The sequence below is a fragment of the Phocoena sinus genome, chromosome 6, assembly GCF_008692025.1.
Source record: "Phocoena sinus isolate mPhoSin1 chromosome 6, mPhoSin1.pri, whole genome shotgun sequence".
NCBI lineage: Eukaryota > Metazoa > Chordata > Mammalia > Artiodactyla > Phocoenidae > Phocoena > Phocoena sinus.
In genome coordinates this window covers 21063912-21086813 of record NC_045768.1, presented here as the reverse complement: position 1 = coordinate 21086813, position 22902 = coordinate 21063912, and the positions used below count along the sequence as shown (strand labels likewise).

The following is a 22902-nucleotide window of genomic DNA, read 5'->3' as shown; positions in this document are numbered from 1 at the left end:
TAGAAAGCTCTGTCTCTGAGCACAGTTCTCCCTCTCTCCCTCCTCCACCCCTGCTGCCTCCAGAGCCTGTGTCATGCTGCAGCCAGACCGTCCTAGGAGCACTTGGCTGGCTGGGGCCATGATTCAAGGAGGAACGGGGTACAGAAGCAACAGCTGTGTTCACGCTGCCCTTTCTCCCTCCCACAGAGCGTGCTGAAGAAAAGGGACCAAGTGCAAGCCGAGTATGAAGCCAAACTGGAAGCTGTGGCTCTGAGGAAGGAAGAGCGGCCCAAGGTCAGGGGAACCCCCCGGGGCGGGCGGGCGGGCTACTCCGGGCTTCTGGCAGTGATGCCTCCCGGATGACGAGCGAATTCGTGTCCCTAGATCCATATGACCAAGATGGTCAGTGCTAACTGGGCGGGGTTGATGCTGTTCTTTTCCTCTTTTTGCTCCCTTTTATGTCTAATGTACGTTGGCGGTTGACTCTCCTGCTGTTTCCTGGTTTTTTTTTGTTTTGTTTTTTTGTTTTTTAAGGTTTCCAGCTCTGCCATTTATAGGCAGTTCCTGTCTATGAAATGGGGCTGAGGAGACTGGGGAAGAACAGTCTAGATCAGTGTTCTCAGAAGTGTGATTTGCAGACTGGTCCACAAACTGTAACCAACCCAGGAGGAGAAAAGCACAGAAGCTGAGAGTGAGCACTTTTACAGCACTGTGTGCACAGCTGCCCTCTGTCTTTAGCAGCCCGTCCCGCCGACTAATTCCTAGCTGTCCCTCTGATGTTGTGGAACACGGCCTGCTGAGCCCACGTCTCAGTCTCACTTAAAGGGATGACGTGGAATACTGTATTTAAAAAGTTCACTCTTAACAATTTAGCTTCTAAATATAAGTATAGAAGTCACTCTTCCTGGCTAGGGAGGGAAGGAAAGACAGCAGGTTCTGCCACTAGCCTAGTTTGGAAGCTGAAGGTCCTGTATTTAAACGATGTCACTTAAATAGTTCTGTCAGCATTCGTACCTGCTCAGCACCGAATGCAAGCTTTGTCAGAGGCTGGTTTTGGCATTTAGTATATGTTCAGCCCTACTGGGGACAGTTCCTTTCCAAAGACAGGAGCTAAAGGTTATTAATAATAGGCCGAATTAAATGTTGACTGTGCCCTGGATTGCTGGCTGACTGCAGGTCACACCCACTCTGGAGCAGACAGAGCAGAGGAAACAGCTGTTTCTGGCTCACGTGTTCCACCTGGGAGAGCTCCCACCTAGTGCTCTACCCTACCCTTCTTGCTGGCCTGGGTGACTTCCCTTCTCCTCCCAGGGAGTGTTGAAATCTTCCTGCTGCTGCTGTTCTCACCTCCCTGGAGCATCACTTACCCATACGACTCATCCTCTTGGCCACAGGAGTCCTTACGAGATGGGGAAGGGTTTCTTTCTAGCCAAGGAGACCAACCAGGAGGTCCCAAACACGCCTATACCCTCTCAGCACACCGTGGGGAGGCGGAGTTTGTCTTCCTTCTCTCTCGTGGGATGCTGAGCCACACCAGAGTGAACTTGGCTACTTATTTAGCAGTGGTGATACTTAACAAAACAGGGGCTGTCCTGACCATGTACCAGTGAGTGGGATCCAATGGTGGAGGCAGCAGAAATTGTGTCTCCAGTTTAGGGTCTGGGGCAGCCACTACTTTGGTGGGCAAAGGAGGGCTCAGTTGGCAGCCTATCCAAGTCAACCATGGTTTGGTAGACAGAGCACAGGATTTAGAATCACATGGCCCTGGGTTTGAATCCCAGCTCTGTCCCCCAGCTTGGACTGGTTTGCTCATTAGCCTTTGTGGGATTCGTACATGTGATTGCTGTGAAGATGGAAAAATCAGCCCAGTGTCTGATGTAGTAACAGGTGCTTCATTGGTAGATCCTCTGTTTTCCAAACTAGCTCCTGTTGCCTCTAGTAGGACTGCTGAATGAGAGCTTCATTTTCTGGGTTTGTTGCCACTTTTTTTTTTTCTTAATTATTAAAAATGTTTTTTCTCACTGCACTGTTGGGGGCATTGTTTCCTTGTGTCCCAAAGTGTCCCCTGCTTCTCCACGCCTCCTGAGCGTCTTTCCTCCCTGACCACCCATCAGCAGGGAGAGACCTGTTGTAGGAAATGAGTAGCTTAAGATTTTTCTGTGCTTTGTTTATTGTTTTATGTTTTGAGCTTCACTTTCCAGATTCCCACTGAAAGATGGAGAGTTTTCACAGGGAGGCGCCGGGTCTGGGCATGTTAACAGAAGATCTGAGGGAATCTTGGGGCTGATTCTGTTTTGAGGTGAAATCTTGAAACGTTGCTCTGAGGAGTGAGGGAAAGTTGATTTTATGTGAAGCCATGGAGAGGTCACTTCTCTGTAACCCAGAAGAAGGAAATGGCCTCTTGGGTCTCCGTGTCCCTCACCGGGATTTCACACTGGAGTGGACATCTGAGGACAGAGGACTGAGCCCCGTGGCTCCAGCTGCCGGATGGAGAGCCCCGTGGAGCTTCTCGGCGTGTGCTGAGGGCAGGCAGCGGTGAGGCCTCTAGAGCTGAGGGAGAACGTTCGTATCGCAGCATTTGAAGTTTTGCTTTGTTTTTAGGTTGACGAAACTCAGCAGACCCCGAGGTGGCTTATTCTCAGGAAGATGGAGCTTTGATTTTGCAGGCTTGGCTTTCCTCACTTTAATTTTGAGGTTGGAGAAATTACAGGCACTCAGCTGGGGGTTGCAGGGGGCGGGGGGCTGGCTGCCTTCTGCTGCATCTGTCAGGACCACAGACTGGGGGAAATCTGAGAATTTGCCCCTCCTTAGAAGCTTGAGACAAAGTTATTACTAGAAACACAGGGGGCTGAGGAATGGCATTTAAAACTGGACGGGAAGCATGCACAGTCTATTGTGGACTCATATGAGGGTAAACCATGGGGGGAACCTGCACATTTTATTCTGCATTTGACTCTTTTCAAATGCTAATATATTCACAGGTTGCTGGTTCAAAAAATAAAAGAAGAAGGGATGCCAGGAGAGAATGCTTCATACAAGGTTAAAAAAGAAAGAAAGAGAGGGAGTATTTCAGGCCCTGAACCACTGGTAGCTTGTACTGGCTACGGGCCAGGTGAAGAGGCTGCTGGGAGTGGGCAGCGTCATCGTGGAGCTGAGGTGTTGTGGTGCGGGGCCGGGCGGAGCGGACCGCGAGAGGGGCTGAAGTGCCGCTCCTCGGGGTGAGAGCAGGTGAGGAGAGGAAGGAGCACCTGCGGTCAGTGGGACAGGCCTCTTGAAGGCTGTGGACCTTCAGAGTCTCTTAGAATCACCAGAATGGTGCACATTCTGGAATGGGGAGGATGTGGCAGAGAGCAAGAACTTCAGCTGTGAAGTAGCAGATAGGAACAGGGAGACTCGTTAATATGGAGCTTCGGCAGACCTGAGAGTTTTGCAGGGGTATCTGTTGTTTCCAGATGCTTTCGACAAGTGAGGAGACACACACCTGATAACTCCCAGTCCTGTCCACGGCGGCTGTGATCTCAGCCTAGCTTAGGAAACCAGACTCATCAGCCACAGAAGGGCAGGACTCTGTCAGCTCCCTTACTGGATTCCTATAACAGCCTTTGTCAATGCGGTTCCTCATCTGTAAGATGAGGAACCAGTGCTCAGGGGAGTTATATGACTAACACGCCAGTGCTCGCACACGGTGGAGCTGGAATTGGGCCACGGATGTGTCTGGTTCCAAAGTGGGAGCCCTTTATCCCCACCACAAGGGCTCCCAGCCATCTTTGCTTCACTGAGGGGTGAGGCTTCCGGCTTTCGTAAGATGCACGGCTGATGCTAGAGGGACTGGGCAGAGAACCTGGGCCTGCCGCTGGCTCTTCCGTCCGTGTCTGCTAGTCCATTCAGCGGGTGTTGGGGGACTCGTGGCTCCTGTTCTCATTGCATCTGCTCTCCACTTGGGCGCTCGCTTTTCCCTCCTCAGCTGCCATTCTCTGAAGCTTGTTTCTTTTTATGTATTTTTTTTTCAAAGCATTCTTTCAGGGCACCAGTGACTTCCTATTTGCCAAATTCAGTAGCCTCTTCTCAATCTTTACCCTGCCTCAGTGTTTCCTCAACTTCTCTTCGTCTCACAGCTCCCATAGAAAATGAAAATATTTGTATGGCGCACTGAGATCAAAGACCAGGTTGCTTGAAACTGGAGGTGACCAGTCAGGAACTCTGGCTTCCCAGAGGGCTGGGGGGATAATATTGCTGTCGTTCACACAGCACCAGTTAGGAGGCTGTGCCCTGCTTTTCACTTAGTGGCATATAGCCGAGAAGACAGCCGTCTTGAATTGGTTCTGTCATTGGTCCTGGCACCTCTCCCCCGATACTGGGATCATGTCTGCCTTATATAATCTTTGGGGACTTTATTAACCTACTGCCCTCATGGGAGCAGATAATGTGATGCCTCCAGCCTAGCTCCAAGAAGGATACTTAGGTAGAGATTCGTATCGTAGGGCTGAGAGATGCCTGGCACGTGGAAAGAGTTCATTAATACATTTTTCAGTGAATGTTGAGTGAATTCACATTACCACCCTGCTCTCCAGCGCACACGTGCTGAATCTCATCCCGTGTTACCCTTCTCCCATCGCTCCACAACCAATATTCTGTAATGGAACTTCTCACGAGAGGTAGGGGAACCAATGTGAAGAATGCAGTCTTGTCCTCTGTTTAGAAATTGTTGTGTTTTGAGGTCTTGGCTGGAGATTCTTTTCCCTTCTTGGTATCTTGTGATCAGCAACACCTGACCGTTAGCATCAGATAGTCCCATCTCTACCTGCTCCAGGTACAAGGTAGCATAACTCGGTAACAGTACCTCAGTCAAAAAATCAGAACATTGAGTTAGGAAGGGATGCAGGGTGTTACTAGTCAGTGAATCGATTGTCACAAAGACACCATCCAGAAAGAAACAAAAGTGGGAGGAACGCAAGCCCAAGCACCTGCTGCCAGCAGCCCTCCTCTCCGCAGGGTTGGGCAACTTCAGCAGCTGGTCACTTCAGGCAGCTCACGCAATCTCTCTTATTCTCTTCTTTTTAAGCCCTCCCATCTCCTCCCTCTTCTAACCTCCTCCACCCTTGTGCTTCTATGGCTCTGCTGTCTCTGACTCACTTCCTGCTTCTGTGCCCATATTTCTTAGTAACTTTTGCTGACTCCTTTATTAAGCCTACACATGTAGGCTTTTCCATGAGTTTTTCTACCCTTTGGCTCTCCCCTCCTTAGCCCCCTCTTTTATTCCCCGATATATTAAAAAAAATTTTTAATCATGGCAGAATACGCAAAACGTAATTTACCATCCTAACCATTATTAAGTGTGCAGTTCAGTAGTGTTATAGTAAATTCACATTATTGTTGCAGCCAATCTCTAGAATTCCTTTCATCTTATGGAACTGAAACTCCATATTCATTGAACAACAAAGCCCTGTTTCCCCTCCCTCTGGTCCCTGGCAACCACCATTCTCCTACTTTCTGTTTCTATGAATTTGACTACTCTGGGTATCACTTATAGGTAGTTATAATGAAGTAGTATTTGTTTTTTTGCGACTGGATTGTTTCACTTGGCATAATGCCCTCAAGGTTCATCCATGTTGTAGCATGTGTCAGAATTTTCTTCCTCTTTAAGGCTGAATGATACTACATTGTAGGTGTATATCACATTTTATTTATCCATTCATCTGTGGACGAACACTTTAGTAGCTTCCATCTTATGTCTTTTGCGAATAATGCTGCAGTGAACATGGGTGTACAGATATCTCTTTGAGGCCCTGCTTTCAGTCTTTTGGATATATACCTAAAAGTGGAATTGCTGGATCATACGGTAATTCTACTTTTAATTTTTTGTTGAACTGCCATACTCTCTTCCACGTGTGCAAAGGTTCCAATTTTCTACATCCTTGCCATTACTTGTATTTTCTGGTTTGTTTGTTTTTTAACAGTAGCCGTCCTAATGGATGTGAGGTGGTAGCCTATTGTGGTTTTGATTTGCATTCCCCTAAGGGTTTGTGATAGGGAGCATCTTTTCATGTGCTTGTTGGCGATTTATATAACTTCTTGGGAGAAATGTCTGTTTGAGACCTTTACTCATCTTAAAATGGGTTATTTGTTTTTGTTGTTGTTGAGTTGTCTCAGCCCCCTCTTGTGGAGGGAGGTCTCACCCTTCCCATGGCTGCAGCTACCTCCTTTATCTGGTCTGTGGACCTGTCCTTTACCGTGAGCCGTATGGTGGACTACTGCCACCCAAACTTTAGTCTCCTCTCTGACTTCCTATGTTTTATTTCTTGTGTGCTGTTGGTTGCCAAATCTGTCAGTTCTGTCTCCACCAGGTTGGTCTGATCTGTCCCTTCTGGTATTTCAGCCATTACCCTGGCTCCAGTGTACTGAGGGTGATCACAGGCCAGTATAGTTTGGTGTTGACTCATCTCTCATCTCTGGTGAAATCTTGGGGTGAGGTAGCATGGGTGAAGGGTGGCATGAAGTTTGAAAGAACATGTTTAATAGTATTATAATATTTTATATTTGGAAAATAAAAAAGAAACCTTCTGATGTGACATGGAATAAAGTTCAGTAAAATATTCTTGACTTGAGGGGTTATGCAAATGATAGATTATCTTTTGTGAACAGCGCTTTACAATATTGATACTGATCAGAACTAACAAATAATTGGTTCAGCGCTTAACACATGCCAGGTACCAGGAGTTTTAAGCATGTACTGCCTCATCTAACCTCATTCCAACCTTATAAGGTGGAGGGTATTATCCAGAAAAAGAAACTGAGGCATGGAGAGGCCCAACGTCACCCTTCTAGGAAGTGGTAGATGCAGTAGTCACACCCTGGAAGTCTGGCTCTAGAACTGTCTCTATAGTAAGAGGAAGCACAAGGCGTTTCTATTTTCCAAAAAGGACGCCTGAGTTAAATGGGCCTCAGAACCCCTGGCCTTCAGGAAGAGCCCCAGGTTTCTCATCTGCTCCCCGCCAGCTGGGGCTCGCTCTCTCTCTCTCTCTCTCTCTCTCTGCCTTTGAGGGCTCTGTGGCCTCTGAGCTGGCTGTTCCTGAGGTGGGTCCAGGTGTCGTCTCATCTCTGTCACTTGCACGTACCATCCCTCTGGAGTCACAGGCCCCACTTCCATCATCTTTGAAGAGTCGCCTCTTCGGGGAAGCCAGCTCCCCCATCCAGGCTGTCCTCAGCCTCCAGCTGCTCCTCACGGTGTGCGTATCACAGGCTCCAAGTGAAGTGAAAGCGCTCGAAACCTCCCCGCAGGGTCCAGCCATGTTCATTTTCTTCCCAACTAGACTGGGTGACTTGAGATAAGATTTGCCTGCTGAGACCTAAGCACTTTCCCTCTGTGCCCAGCGTGGAGTGTGTTGGGAAAATGATAAGCTAAAAAATACTTCCCACATCGAGGCTCAGGCAATCATGCAGTCCAGAGTTTCCATCCGCAGACCAGACCCAGGAGTCTTTGCTAGGTGAGCACTCCTTGGAATCAGAGAGCCTAGCTCCTCTCTTCTCACCGTGTCCCAGGAGGTTTTCCTCTCAGAGCTTTGCTCTCCTCCTTGCTGCAATAGTTAACTAAACAGGAAGTTGATCGTGGGCACTTTTCCCCAGATGCTAAAATGAGCAGTTGCCAGGAGAGGAATAAGGGAACTGGACTGTGCCTGCGGGGAGGGAAGGGAGGTCAGCCCAGAGACTGGTTCGCTGGGTGCCTGTTGAGGCTGGTTCCTGGGCTGTTTGTCAGGGAATGGCTCTGGAGAGGCAAAGCCAGGGCACTCCTGTTTACACTTTGGTTTCCCCCAAGGTGGCCAACAGTAACAGGTCAATCAGCAGGGAAAGGCAAAGTGACTTCAGTCCTAGATCAGGAGGGAAAATCGAGTCCTTTTAAAAATTTCTTCCGGAAGTTTAAGTGCTTTGGAGAACGCTCCCCTACCCCCACCCCCCAAAAACAGGTTCCTTGTTATTGGTTTTTTTTTTTTTTTTTTTTCCCGGCCATGCTGAGCGGCTTGTGGGATCTTAGTTCCCCAACCAGGGATAGAATCTGGGCCCATGGCAGTGAAAGCACCAAGTCCTAACCACTGGACGCCAGGGAATTCCCCAAAGTTCCTTGCTTTCAAGTCTCCCAGGATGCCTGACTGTATACCTTCCTCCCTGACTCATCCTTGTCTCTCCCAAGTTTAGTGCCTGTGCCAGGCACATTTGAATCCCCTCACCTAGGCGGCTCCACTTTCCCTGCTCCTGTGTACTGCAGCCATGGCCAAATGGTCTAGGTGGCAGACGGCTAAGTGCCCTCAGCACTTTGGAAGCCCTGAAGGCGTTGGCTCCCTCAGGCTTGGCCTTGCCTGAGGTGTTTCTGGGTCAGCTCCTGCCCATAAGGTCTGGGTATAAAACTTCCCTGGTTGGTAGAGATTGACCTTGACGGTTACATTTGGGATCAGAGGCCCCAGCACACAAAATGTACAAGGCCTCACTTGTTTGGGGAAAGCATTTGGCAGGTGGGTGTGTGACCCAGCTTTGGGCATGTTGACCGCCCCCCTCCTCCCGCACACCATCCAAGTCCAGTGGAGCTCCTGTGTTAGGAGAGAAGCCAGCTTTGTGCTTTGGGTACCAGGGTGATCATTTCCCATTACCTTCTTATAATGTTGGGTATTTTCTTTCTAGCTGTGTAGGATGGATGAAGCTCACCGAAGCAAAGTGAGAGTTGTGAAATTCAGGGGACCTAGTTCCATTTTGAGAAAGCCTTCTAAACTTCTTAAGAAATACTAGGAACAGCCTGCTGTATATTTCTTCTTTGCGTTTCACGGTTTTTGACCTGCATAAACAACTTTCTTTCCATTTCCCCAGAATTACCCAATTTTAATTCTTTAGTTTTGGTTATCTGCTATCTGGGGATTGCGTGGACAAGTCTTCAGTTGATTTAGAAAGTGGGCCAGTAGTCTTATTGCAGTGAATTCTCTGGTTAATGGAGATAGGCATCATCAAAACGTCACAGTTAATGGGACAGTTCATGTTATATGGAAAACCCTCTTTTCTAGTTTCAACATGGGGCATAGGAGAATAGCAGCGCAATACCAACTAGTGCTGTACCCTTGCAAAATCTGCACACATTTCCACTTTTGGATGGGTAACTCCTGAAGGGAGCCAAGGACATATGACTCTGAATCACAGCGTTTCTTCTTCCTGTTTGTAAACAGGCAGGTGTTCCCCCCACAAGTCACTGTTTGGCTTGGATGGGTTTTAAAGTTTGGGTCAGGATAGCACTTTTCAGAATTCTTTCTTACATCTGGAAACCCAAGGCTGTGCCTACAAATAAATGCCTCCAGAGGAGGGAGTGTGTTCATGGCGTTTTCTTTCTTTTCTTTTTTTTTTTTTTTTTTATCGGGCTAAGTGACTTTATTAGAGAAAGCCAAGATGACAACGGACTTAAGGGTTGGCATTGGGGCCCTTCTTCTTGCCAAAGGTAGGCACAACATTGACAAAGCGCCGGTTGTACTGCATACGCCTCTTGGCCCGGCCCGTCTTCTTTTCTCTTGTTTGCCCACCTTTGGTGTCTGACCTCTTACTTTCCCAGCTCGGGCCAGGGAACCATGGACTTTACCTCCAAGCACGCGGCCGGCTACTTCCGGAGTGCTCAGAGCCTCCACCCCACACTGGCCCAGGGTAGCCTCATCCTCTAGGGCCGTGCCTGCCATGAGCAGCACTTGATCTTCTGGAGCGATGCCCTCCAGTGAGGCTACATGAGCCTTGATCTGGGCGACCGTCTCCTGGCCGGTCACCTCGAGAGTGTGTAGCTCCTGGGCACGGACAAAGAGCTGCATGTGGGCGACTGAACCGCGGATACCGCTGCCACTACCACGAAGACGGAGTCGAGAAAGAGCCATGGCATTTTAAGGCAGTAATCTGGCCTCTCACAAATGTGTGAGCATAGGGGCATGAGGTACCCGTTACACATACAAAGCTCCTGTGTATGCATCCCCCTTCCAGGTACCAGCAAATGTGGAGAAATGTCAGGATCGGATGGAGTGTTTCAATGCTGATCTGAAAGCCGACATGGAGAGGTGGCAGAACAGCAAGAGGCAGGACTTCCGGCAGCTGCTCATGGGAATGGCCGACAAGAACATCCAGTATTATGAGAAGGTAATGAGCAGGCTGACAGGATGACAGTCCTCTCCTTGAGGAAGCGTTTCTAATGGCCGGAGCCTCTGGTCAGGGCCTCCCAGAGTCCAGAAGGGTCCTGCTGGGCCCGTCTCCTTCCCTTAATTTATGTGTTTAGTCTTAGCAACCCCTGTGTGTCCTCACCCTGCTGTGCTAGATGTGGTGCTGGGTTTGGAAGCCGGCGGGGGTGGGGGTGGGGCGCCTGGGTGCCCACAGGAGTTTTACTTGCACACCCTGCTGATGGAAGCAGCAGTTTTAGCCTCCAAGCCCTTTAGTTCTTCCAGCGGCTGCTTCCCAGTCAGGCCTACAGCGCAGGGATGTCCCCAGTTGATAGAGGCTTCGGGGTTCCTTTAAGCTGTTCTGTGGTCCTTCACACAGGGGTTCTTCCCTTCATTGTGCCGTGGGTCCCTTTGGTCATCTGGTGAAGCCTAGAGACCCCTTATCAAAATACTGTTTGTTTTTTAAAAATAGACTTTGAAGTACTGTTTTTAAGTACCTAAAACAAAGGGATGTAGGATTACAAAAGAAAACTTTTAAAAACAGTTTTTTTGCTGAGTCCCCTTAATCTGTGGACTTCAAGGTAAGCGTCCCGCCCGCCACCCTCACACACATGCAGCTGTCGTCAAGCTGCAGTGGAGTTTCCTCAGTCAAAGTTTGCTCCCAGCGTATCCAACCCTAGATCATTTCTGCTAACGAATCCTCATATTCCTTAAAGCTTAAAGTTATCGATGAAGAACGGCCCAGTGGTAATTCAACGAGTAACCTGTAGACTTAAAATCAAGCTGAACAAGCATTAACTCAGCTACTCCCATCACAATTCTAGAAACGTGTCGTCATCTCAAACTGGAAGAATCCGTCTTTTTCAAAAGCTTTGCTGGTTCTGGCTGCTGTGCAGAGGCAGTGTGTCTGCATCTTGATCGGGAGGAGGCTTAAGGAAGAAAGTCATGGAATGGCCCTTACATGCCAGGTCTTAGTAAGGGCTGTTTCATAGGGGGAAGGTGGCATACGCCTTTCCTCAGTACCTTTCTCATGGGACCCCCACTGTGTGTCTGCATTGGCACTGGGCTGAATGCTTTGCGTATGTGATCTCATTAAATTTAAATTTAACCCCCATCATGACACTGTGAAGTGAGTTTTAGGGGCTTTCAACTGAAAGCTGAAGAAATGGAAGCTCAGCAAGGTTTTAAAACTCTGCCCAAGGTCACTCACCTTGTGAATGACTGAACTAGGATCGGACTTGGCTCTCCGGGTCCACAGGTCTGAGAATTACCACACACGGTCAGTGAGGGGGACAGAGACCACGGATCTTTGGGGACAGTCCTGACTGCCCAAAGGTGGAGACATCATTCCATGTGCAGCCAAGGCCTCATTCCTCTACCGACTGTGCTCTTAGACAGGGTGCCTCTCTGTGCCTTTGTTTCTTCATCTGCAAAACGGGAGTGATCCTTACCCATTGAATGATGGTGAAGAAATAATGAAATGATACCTGAGAGCCTCTGACGTGCCTGGCAGATGGTGGATGCTCAGCGAATGGTGCTTCCTTCCCTCACGCGCTCACTCTAGCCCCGCTCCCCACTGCGCCAGTGCTGACTCAGTTGCTGAATGTTCATTCCTCCTCTTGGTGACTAATTCCAGTGTTCCCAAGGCCTGCGTCCCAGGGCTCAAACCCAGGGCCTTTATCCACGTCTTGCCGCTATACTGCAAACAGGGCCACTCTCTTGGGGCCTCGTCTTGGCTCCTTCTTACATTTAACAGATGCTTTTTGTGTACTGTCTGTGTACAAGGGACCAGGTACACATCGGTAAACAAAGTGGCAGGACTCCTGCCATTAAGGAGCCCTCTGTCTAGTGGAGGATAGACGTTAATCCAAGAATCCCACCTCTTCAGAGAAATACGTGCCCTACAAGAAAAGAACAGGAAACTGGGAGGAAAGACTAGGGGGCATCATTCAGATCAGGATGGAAGGGGGCAAGTAGAGTGGGCAGGAAAGGCCAATCTGAGGAAGTAACATTTAACCTGAGTCTCGGAGACAAAGAACAAGTATTCCAGGCAAAGGGAGCAACATATTTAAGGGTCCTGGGGTGGGAAAAAGCTTGAGTGTTTGTCCAATAGTTAACTTTGTGAAGAAAGCTGGCATTTAGTTGGGTCTGTGGTCAAGGGGACCTTTTGCTTCCTTTGTAGTTTTTGAAGTTTTTTACAATGAAAATGTTTCCATGTAATAGTTGTATAATAAAATACGTTTTAAAAACGCTAAAAAGAAAAGAAAGGAAAAGCAAGCTGGTGTGGCCTTGGTTCCCATCATTGACATAGAAGAACCTTCCAGATCAGAGATGATGGCCGAGGGAGAGAACAGGACCCAGGATGCCACAGACCCCACACACTGGGTCTCTTGCTGACAGCAAGCTCCTTGAGGCTCCCTAGGCTTCCTTCTTTTTTTTTTTTTTTTTTGTTTCCCCTGGGCTTCCTTCTGTAGGGCAGGGTCTGAGTCCAGCTTCTTCTCCAACCTCAGAGTCACCAAGGAAGGAAGCAAGGAGCTGTTTCACCACTCCCTTCATCCGGCTTGATCTAGGGATGCGTCTCTCCTCCCCCATCCTCAGGTCTCCTCCCCAAATGACTTAGCACAAAGCCTTGCTTCACCCTTGGGCTGCTCCTAAGAAAGGCCTTATGTAGTTCTTCTCTCCTCCTTATGCAAGAGACTGCTCAAAGGAGGGGTCATTCCTGCTGAGCAGCGTGCTCTCAGAGAAGAGGGCCGGCGTCTTCCAGGTTCTTGGCTCTTCTGAAGGGTCTGGAATGAAAGGCATGTGTGTAGTGGAAAGAACATCCACTTGGGAATCACGAGCTCTGCCACTCATGAGCTGTGTGTCTTGGGAAAGTTTTTTTTTTAACCTCTCTGGGTCTCATTTTCCCTACCTGTGAAATGTGTGTTTGTGTAATAAATAATAATAATTCTACTTCCTAGAGGTGTCCCGAGGACTAGTGACAATGAATGTAAAATACATAACAGTGTCTGGACATGATAAAACTCAATAAGTAGAGTTCCCTCTCCCCATTTTCCTTTATGGGAGATCCAGGAGTGGCCCATACAAGGAGATCTGAGGTAGCTGAAGAAGAGCGGGTTTTCCGCCCCCTCTGAGTCAGGTGGCTGGCCCGTTCTAAGATAATTTATATACTCCTGCAGGCACGACCCACACCTGGAGCAGTGTCTTCATCCCGGCTGAGAACCTAGGGCCTCACCAAGGGTTTGCAGCCTGACCTCTCTTCTGCATTTGGAATGGAGGGAATTTCTTTGAGTGAATACATTTCCACCCACTGATACAAACTTTACGGACAGTGCATTTAGGCCTCATAGAGACGCTGCAGTCTTTCTTAGAGATGGGGGCAGGGGGACATGTAGTCAAATGCCTGTTGCCTCCCTTCTTGCTGCTAGCTCTGTGTAATACATGTAGGTGTCGTTAGACCAAGGTGACCCAGCAGGATTGACAGTGTGAGGGTATAGATCAAAGCAGAATGAAGACGCTGACCCTGAAATCTGAAACTCCACGCTGATGCTCTGTGTGTGTGTGTTGTCGTTCCAGTGCCTCATGGCTTGGGAGTCGATTATCCCACTACTGCAGGAGAAGCAAGAGGCCAAGTAAGCTCCTTCTTGGGACAGAGACTCTCCTACCTATGCCGGGCATGGCGCCCACACCGGAATGTCCCTGCAGTGCTAGAGAGGTAGCACCAAGAAAACAACCACAGAAACATCTCTCTTTTGTGTATTTCTTTCCCTTCCCCCCACCTTTGTCCGACAGTTGTTTTCAGTGAGTATTTATTCCTTGGTGGCGTCTGTAAGGCTGTCATCATCTCTCAGCAGAAGAAGCATACCTCCGTGGTGTGAAGGAACCTGTTCGGTGGGACACGACGAGGATTTGAAACTGAGGGGCAAGACAGCCCTCAGCTGACATTCTGACATCTCGTTACAGTCCCCTCTTTGGGGACGGCAGAGTTGCCTGCCATGGAAGAGAACCCGGGTCCTGCCTTGCAAGGCCGTGAGGAAGGCACGGACAGAAGGCAGCTCCTGCCTTCCGTGGATGCGCAGTGGCTCTGGAATCGACCTCCACGGGCCTCGACTCGTCTTGGCCTAGAAGGAGGTGTTGGCGCCTCTGTGGAAAGCCCTTAATGTACAGTGTAGCTCTGAGTGTGGCCTGCTGCCTGCCTGTCATGAGTGACACCTGTGTTATGGTTTCCGGTTCGCGTAGGACCGTTTAATCAGTGTCTAGGTGCATCCGTGCTAGAGCAAGCAAGCTAGCATCCTTGTCCTTTATGCGATGCCTTGGGAAGCTGAGGGGGCAGTGCTCCCCGAACTTGTTTCTGACACTAAAATGTAGTAGATTGGAAACTGTTTTGTGTAAAATGAAAAAAAGGTGCATTTTTCTCTGTGACGTTCTTCGATGTTCTTTTGCTTGTTAAATGTCATCAGGGTAGAGAGTTAGGCCTGTTAGGGGTCATCTGTTGTCTTGAAGTCAGAGTAGCTCCGAGGTGTTGAGGTCAGCGGGCATATACCAAGCCCCACCTCCTATGTCTGCCTTGTGCAATTTGCCTTTACCTCACCAAATAATGTCTCCTGCTGTGTCGGCTGAATGTTTGGGCAACCTTTTGGGGGAGAGGCTGGCATATTCTTATGATACAGTCAAGATTTGTAAACTCAGTCTGAATGCTCTACGTGAAGTGCTTTAACCTTACTCTTTCCTAGTCAGGAAGAAGAGTCTGTATCCAGGTGGGCCTCGAAGATGCCAAGTGTGACAGCGAACTCTTTGCTACTGGTTAAGCTGAAACCTCAGTTTGCAGCCACGTTCCTGGGGACGGCTGCATCTAAAGTCTTCATTTCAAACTATTAGCAGGTTTCCTTTTCAAGTGTGTCAGCACAAAACAGACAGACAAAGAGGATCTCTCTTCCAGCTTGTTTTTTTCCCCTCATGAAGTTAAAACGACCTGTGTCATGTTTGTGTTCTCTCGTCTGTGGCTCATCTCTATAAAATTACAAATCTGAGCCTCAAATAAGCGGTAGTATTATTTTTTTTTTTAATAAAGCAGCTGTGCTGAGACACTGCTGCGTTTGCAAGTGAACCTGCAAATACTGGTCAACGTGCAGACTGCTGAGGTCACTGCATTCCGCTTCTAGCTGCAGATCTTGGGGCAGCCACGGCTGTGATGCTGGTGGGGCAGCCGTTGGACAGCCCAGGACAGTTTGGTTCTGCTTCATCGTGTTTGAAAAAGTCGCGGTTTAAGTGATAATTTGTATATCAGTTGGTACTTTGCACACTGTTAGACCCCATTTGTGCCATTCTGAAATCCTTTGATGTGAATTTTCTGTTTGGTACAATTAGAGATGATTCATTGAAGCAGAAGGGTAAGAACAGTCCATAGACCCCGAGTGGTGAGTCAGTGTTGCCTGCTACCTCTAAACCATCCTGTTGGTGTGGGTGTCGATGTCCAGGTCCAGCCTGAAAGCTTGCTGGTAGAATCGGGGCATGTATGTGATAGTGGGTTGATGGCCTTCTATGGGTATTTGGCAGAAAACACTAGACTGACCCAGAGGCGAATGCTCATCTTGGGGAACATGTGGAGTCTTGCCTGGTGGAACGTATGCTTTAAAAATGTTGTCCAGTGTGACGAACGCTTGGAGAGAACTGTGGAAGGAGTTCCAGGAAGACTAGACTCTAGTCTGCTGCTAGTTGCCAAAGCCCAGGCACATTCCTGTGGAAGGGTTAGATGGGCAAGAAGGCAGCCCTACCAAAAAAAAAAAAGAAAAAACCATCAGGTTCCTTGCTAGGATATATGGGGAAGGGGTTGGGGTACACAGTCATCCCCTTACATTATTGGAGGCAGAAGACTGGTTCTGAAGGGATGCAGGCATCTTGGGCTTTTATCTTTCTCTGTTTGTTTGGTCTCCCTGTGATGTGCCTGTGCTTTAAGGCTCCAGAGAGAGCTGGAACAAGGCAAACCGACCTCCAGCGTGCCATTGATAGCAGAGCTTGGAGGACCAGGGTATCTTGCAGCCTTCCTTGGAGAAATGGTCTTTGCAGAAAAGGGACCTTTGTCCCTTACTTCTGGCTGGCATCTGATGAGGTGAGGAGGCTGGCGCAGAAGGCAAGGGACAGTAGGTAGCGGAGGAGGCCCTCCAGCCCTTCCCACCCCCGCGGCTCCCTCGGGCCCCCAAGGGTCAGCAGCCCCAAGCATTCACCTCTCCATCTCCATCAGCATGAAGGTGATTCCCTGTGAGAAGTGTAACCCAGAGACTTCTGTGCCAAAGACTGCCCCGTAGAGGCTTCATCACCCCATCCTTCTTGGCTCCACGGAAGTCGGGGTGCTGAGATCACTGACTCCTCTCTCGTATTTATTTTCCAAGAGGTTTTTGCTTGAGGATGTGTCTTACCTCAGGCAGACACGTGGACAGGCTGAGACTTGAGCACGTGGCAGTGGAGTGGAACGCCATCCCTGTCAGCTGTCGCTGGGCCGGGGAAGTGAAAGGTGCAGTTCACCTGGGTGAGAGATCCAGGCTAGGGCAGAAGAGAGAATTCCTAGAAACTGAGCAGATCTTAAAGATGCAGGTGAGGTTGAAGAGAGCAGTTGTGATTTGCAGCCGATATGGACACTGCTCGTCCTTACCACATGCTGGATCTCCAAGAAGACTCCAGGCTGCTCCGCTCAAAGCAAGGAACCGCTGCCCCCGCTCGAGCCAGGTTTGGGGTTGGATTTTATCATTTTTTAAGACTTAGCGATGATTCCTGGGTGACCTCAGAAAAGTGTGATTATGGGCGTGACGGGCTCGTATTTCACCGTGCTGCTCATTGAAGCCACTACACACCTTTCTTTAGCTGAAATAACAAATACCAGCACGACTCTGGGGATGGTGGTGGATGTAACCTAAGTTTGTCTTCATGCCAAATTTCAGCCACACCCAGAGTGTGTCCTTCATGTTACTGACTTGAGTGTGTTTTCTCAGTGGCTGTCCACACAAGGGAATTAAATGCACACCTGCTGCTCATTTCCTGTGAGGCTGCCACTTGTGTTGGGATGATGGGCTGTTCTGTTTAGAGAAGGGCACGATGCCGTGTGGCAGTGTGCATATGGACTTTCCCTTGGGACGGTATCAGCCCAAGAGGCACCCAGAGGTTGTGTGACTTGGCCCTGCTGTTGATAGCATTGAAATCACGGGCACCTGGCTCTGTTTTGATGCCATTCATTGGGCTACACAAGAGTCATCCTCCACTGTGTGTCCTGAGCTGGTGAGAGTGAAGGGAGAGCCAGGGCCAGAGCAGCCTGTCTTCTGAGCAGAAACGGCCCTTTAGAGCAGCCAGAGTAGAGCCCAGTTTTAACCCATCCCAAGACCCAACACAGGTCTGCCTGTTGTCAGGGTACGGCACACCAGTCCTGGCCCCCACCTTCCCAGACACCTACTTTCAAGGTCTGTGGAAACTGGGTCATCTCATCCTGAGGCTGGGGTAACACTGCTTTGGCCACCCCTGTCTGCAAAATTGTTTTGGGAATTTGGGTGTACCTTCTCCCTTTCAAAAATCCTCCATGTGCCACCAGATTGAACACGCCCTCTCACTTACTGTGTTTTCTCTATTCAGATGACATTTCCCTCAGATTTACCTGCCATCCCCCGGGCCAGACCTACAGATTGAGCTGGGTGTGTTGGGAGTTGTTAGCCTCTTTGTGGTTTGTTAATTCAGTGAATAAACCAGGAACCTGATTTTTCATCAACCCACCCAATAGGTGGTTTTGCTTTCTGTATTAAGGATATCTGGTCTCTCCATAGTTGCACAGATCAGAGCGTGTGCAGGGCTGTCTATGTTAGAAAAGGTTTGGGGTGGGGGGCAGTTACAGGGAGTGTGACTGTTTTTTCTTAATCAGATGTCTTTGAAATGCTCTCCGGGTGTGACTGTCTAACCCCTTCTGTGTGGCAAAAGAAATATGTTATCGAGGTAGTTTTTACTACTGTAGATAGTCTGTAAATAAGTGCTTTGAAAAAATAACGTTAACAAACCAGTAAGATATTTGTCTGATTCATAAACATTTTGTGTATTTAGCACTTGAAAGTCAACAAATCCAGACTTTTAGAAATGCCACAGACTGTTAAAAGCCTAACTCTACTTTTTGAGAAGTTGTCAACACCTGCTAATATGCCTTATTCTTCAACTACTGTTTTTTAGATTCTGGATAGAAAGAGTTTTTAGAGATGTAGTCAGTTGTTCAGTTTAAATACTTGAGGCCTAACATAGCCAGTCTTTGTTCCTCTTAAAGAAACAAGCAAGAAAGTGAGGTTCATAATTAGGGCTGCCTTTTGGGAGGAGAAAGCTAAGTATTGCTATTGCCAAATGATATTTTTGATAATGTAAGGAAACACAGGGACCACAAAACCTTTTTGTTGTTGTTGTCGTTGTTGTTTTAAAGTGTGAAAGATTAATTTAGTGCCTTTTGGCACATTTTTGATATCACGGTATCAGCATCGACAAATCACTTAGATACAGAGAACTCTATAGATTATGACAATATTAAATGTTTACCCTGATTCTGTAGAACAGCTTCTTAAAAGATACCGTGGGGGCCTCAGAGCAGCATATTTTACATAGAAATTCTCCGCAGGTTGAAATGCCAAAAACGCTAAACGTGCTGTTGACTCACGTAATTTAGTCCTTTGTCCTAGAGCTTTTACTATTAAAACCAGTGATTGGGTACAGCACGTGTGCCTCTCTGGGCGGCGCTGCCCTCTCACCAGGTGATTCTGGGTGGCCTGTAGGCCAGGTGTGAGCAGGTGACATCTGCCAGCTCCCCTGTGTGACAGGCTGGCTCACAGTCTCAGACCATCCCTCCAGTCACAAATGATACTGGAAGGAGGGAAGGGGGATTGCTTTTTCCCCAGTGGGGAAGTGGGGAGGGGAAAGTACATTGCAAACAAAAATGTGACTCAGTGGGATAAAACAAGGCCCGTGTCAGCTGGGCCCCCGTCGAATAACAAACCAGCAGTTCTTAGCAGTCAGCACCGTTCTCCTGGGCACCCCTGAGGTTTTGGTCCGTTGTACTCTTGTACCTGTTCCCTTGATGTCTGTGTGTCGGGAATGCGTTCAGACATGATGTACATCTGATATATTCCCGTGAAATAAGCTGCCAGCAAACTTTCTAACTTGTATTTTAACTGTTGGAAAAACAAACAAACAAGCAAAAAAAACCCTTTTGCTTAGGTCATGTCCAAATTATGGACTGTTTATTATTTTAGAAATCATTCTTTACATTTAAAATTGTACAAGAAAAACCCTGAGGTATTGATCAAGTCCTCCGTGTAAATGTGTGCTCTTCTCTCCATGCTGCTGTTCAGCCAAATCAAAAGCTGTGGGGAAAAAAAAATAAATGTGCTTGAGAATGTGTGTCCTAGATGAGAAGGCAACTTATTTCCAGATCAAAGTCTTTGTTTCATGAAGCTACCAAACTTTAAAAAGACTGTCACCTTTTTTTTTTCCTTTGTTATGGAACCCAGAGATTATAAAGAGAAAAATGTTCTTGTTGCATTTTTGATGCTGGCATGAGGTTTTTGTCCACTTTTTTTTCATATATCTGCGTATAAAAAATTCTGTCCATTGTGTACTATGGGATTAGTATTACATTTCAAGGTAAACAAAAGAATTTGTATTGCTTGATAAACTATTAGCTTGTAAATTTAAAACAGGTTTCTTTACCTCAATTAACTTAAAGTAATGGACCAATAAACCTATAAAAGACGCTTTCTTTACCTTGAGTCACGTTCCGTTTGTACAGCTTTATAGGACAGGGAAACATGCATGCCTCTTGTTATTTTCTCTGAAGAGGTATCCGTTTGCCTGCAAGAATCAGGATATGCATAGCGACAGGAAAAAAACCTATAATTTAACTGTTTTTATTTTTCATTTCTTTTTGGACTTGTCCTCAGTTTGCCCTCTCCTACATCTTACAAGGTGACACCAATCTGAGGACATGAAGAAACCACCCAATGTCCATCTGTAACCGTGATTGGCAAGGAAGGCTGGCAGCCAGCGCAGGTAATTACATAAAGGATTTCTTCCTATTCTATCCCGTAGCAAAGCACAAGGTCATATTCTGAGAGCCAGTCATTTCCTGATTTTTTTTTTTTTGATTCCTACGTTTTAAAAAAATCTGTAAAGAAAGAAGAAATGTCTGTAGCTCATTAGAGCGTGCAAGTGTGTTGTAAATTAGAGACCAGAATGCTCAGTTAAGCTTACCTAATGATGGCAATGCACTGGAAATGGACTTAAACTGGTGCTAAACTTGGCTTACGGATAGTAGACACCATTAATATAAGACTTCAGTTATACAAAATGAGGCAGCAAGGTGTGGGATAAGAGATTTGGGATCAAATGTCAGCTTTTCTACTTTCTAGGTATGTGGCTTTGGGCAAGTCACATCTCTCTGAAATTCAGTATTATGATCTTTGAAATGAAGACATGCCTTTCCCGAAAGGTTGCCGATAGGACTAGCAATAATGTATACAAAGCACGTAAGGGTCTGCTGGGCCCACATTATGTGATAACCCTTATGGAAAGACTTGTCCTGTTGTTCAAATATGGCCAACTTAAATATCAAGGATGTTCCCATAACAGTCCTTCCTGTGTGCTTTGCCAGTTGAAAATTTAAAAGGGAGATATATCATTTTTTAAACTGTTTTCCTTTCAAGAAGATTATGAAAATAGTATGCTGGAGGATTGTAGTCAGACTGAAGGTCTGGGGAATAGATGGGACTAGATCATAAAAAAGAAGTGATAGAAAGGGGGATGGATTTCTGTGGTGAGGGGAAGGGGTCAGAGATTACTTGGAGATTTCCAGCCTGGGAGCTGGGAGGTGATGCCATTTACTGAAATATGAAATCAATCAAGAGGAAAACAGAAGGTGAAGGATAGGCTTAGATGGTGGGGTAGGAGAAGAATTTGGTTTGGACTTAACGTTTGAGGAAACCCAGGGGGAGGTGTTGACTAGATTGTTGGAAAGAGAGTTCTGGTAGACTGGATTACCTGGGAAGGGAACCAAGGGCAGGGCTTTGGGGGCCTCAAGAATTAAGGATGCAGGGAGAGGAGGAGGGGGACTCAGCAAAAGTTCATAAGGAGAAAAAGGCCCATAGCTTAGAACAGTGGTTCCTAAGCCTGAGAGCTTGTGAAAACACCAATTTTGGGGCCCCACCCCCAGAGTTTGATTTGGGTAGGGCCTGAGAATTCGCATTTCTAATAGGTTCCCATGGGACGCTGATGATGCTGATCCAGGAGCCACACTTTGAGAACCGATGGGTTAGAACATCTGCTAGAAGACCTGGAGAAAGCTGAAAAGGTTTGACACTACTACCCTGGTGACAGGTGGGGTTGAAAAAGAGTCAATACTAGGGTGTTGAGAGCCCAGCTTAGGTGAAAACACCCAAGTTTATGGCAGGGTCAAGGTGGACAAATAAGGAAATTATTCTAGATGTTAAGAGCAAGTTTTTTAGGACAGGAATGGAGAAGCCAATGATCAGATTCATTTAGGTTGGGGAACCGGTTCAGGGGCTAGGGTTGGGGAGGCTAGGTAGTCCAGGGGAATGAGCATATTGGTGAGAGTTTGTTTAGCGAGGTAGAGCATGGCCTTGAACTCATCTTCCCCATCCCACCTTCTCTGCCGATGTTGCCTGTCTCAGCGAGGATCTCTGCCTCCTTAGGAAGGAGATTTGGGGTTGCCTGAACCCCAGATCTGAGTCATTCTTGCCTCCCTCTACCTCACCCTTTGCAGTTCATCCGTCACCAACTTCTGTTGACCTCTAGCTTGCAAGTATTTCTCCAAGTCCATCTAACCTTTCTCCATCCTCATAGCTTCTTGCCCAGTGTCGGGCCACCACCATCCTTCACCTGGATTCATGCAGAGGTCTCTGCTTGTCTTCCTTCTGCAAGTCTTGCCCACTCCTTCCTCCACCAGTTCATTCTCAGTGCTGCGGGAGTCCTCTTTCTAAGATAGAGGTAAGCATTCCACGTTCCTGCTTAAAACCTTTCAACACCTATGCCATTACTCTAAAGAGAAGCTATTTTTTCCTTTTAAAAAAACTTTTTATTGAAGTGGAGTTGATTTACCATGTTGTTAATTTCTTCTGTTATATATATTCTTTTTCATATTCTTTTCCATTATGGATCGTCACAGGATGTTGAATATAGTTCGCTGTACTTTGCCATAGGACCTTGTTGTTTATCCATCCTATATAATAGTTTGCCTCTGCTGATCCCAAACTACCATTCCTTCCCTCCCCCGCCTTTCCCTTGGCAACCTCAAGTCTGTTCTCTATATCCGTGAGCCTGTTTTTGTTTCATAGATATGTTGATTTGTATTGCATTTTAGATTCCACATATAAGTGACATCATGTGGTATTTGTCTTTCTCTGTCTGACTTACTTCGCTTAGTATGATAATGTCTAGGGCCATCCATGTTGCTGCAAATGGCATTATTTCATGCTTTTCATTGGCTGAGTCGTAGTCCGTTGTATATATGTATATATATGTATCACATCTTCTTTATCCATTCATCTGTCAGTGGACATTTAGGCTGTTGCCATGTATGGCTATTGTAGGTGGTGCTGCAGTGAACATTAGGGTGCATCTATCTCTTCGAATTACAGTTTTCTCCAGATACATGCCCAGGAGTGGGATTGCAGGATCATATGGTGACTCTATTTTTAGTTTTCGAGGAACCTCCTTACTGTTTTCCATAGTGGCT

General features: G+C 47.4%; 2 protein-coding genes across 7 annotated transcripts in view; one reads left to right on the top strand and one right to left on the bottom strand.

The window, feature by feature from the left end:
* Positions 1 to 22902, top strand: part of SNX30 (sorting nexin family member 30) — a 135230-nt gene that overhangs the window by 90337 nt on the left and 21991 nt on the right. For 3 of the 6 annotated variants that reach the window (XR_004350325.1, XR_004350326.1, XR_004350324.1), the window contains exons 7-12: positions 187 to 273; positions 9973 to 10125; positions 13719 to 13857; positions 20093 to 20201; positions 21403 to 21498; positions 22011 to 22154. Coding sequence is in view for 2 of the 6 variants with exons in the window: in XM_032634610.1 (XP_032490501.1) it covers positions 187 to 273; positions 9973 to 10125; positions 13719 to 13778 (300 nt within the window). In the remaining 4 variants the exon portion in view is untranslated. Of the gene's footprint in view, positions 1 to 186; positions 274 to 9972; positions 10126 to 13718; positions 19916 to 20092; positions 20202 to 21402; positions 21499 to 22010; positions 22155 to 22902 lie in introns of those variants that run through there. The other 3 variants (XR_004350327.1, XM_032634610.1, XM_032634611.1) reach the window with 3 other exon arrangements.
* Positions 9370 to 9868, bottom strand: LOC116755325 (ubiquitin-like protein FUBI). Its single transcript, XM_032634613.1, is given in 2 exon segments — positions 9370 to 9515; positions 9518 to 9868. Coding segments are annotated over 2 exon segments (393 nt in total). The 5' UTR covers positions 9807 to 9868; the 3' UTR covers positions 9370 to 9411.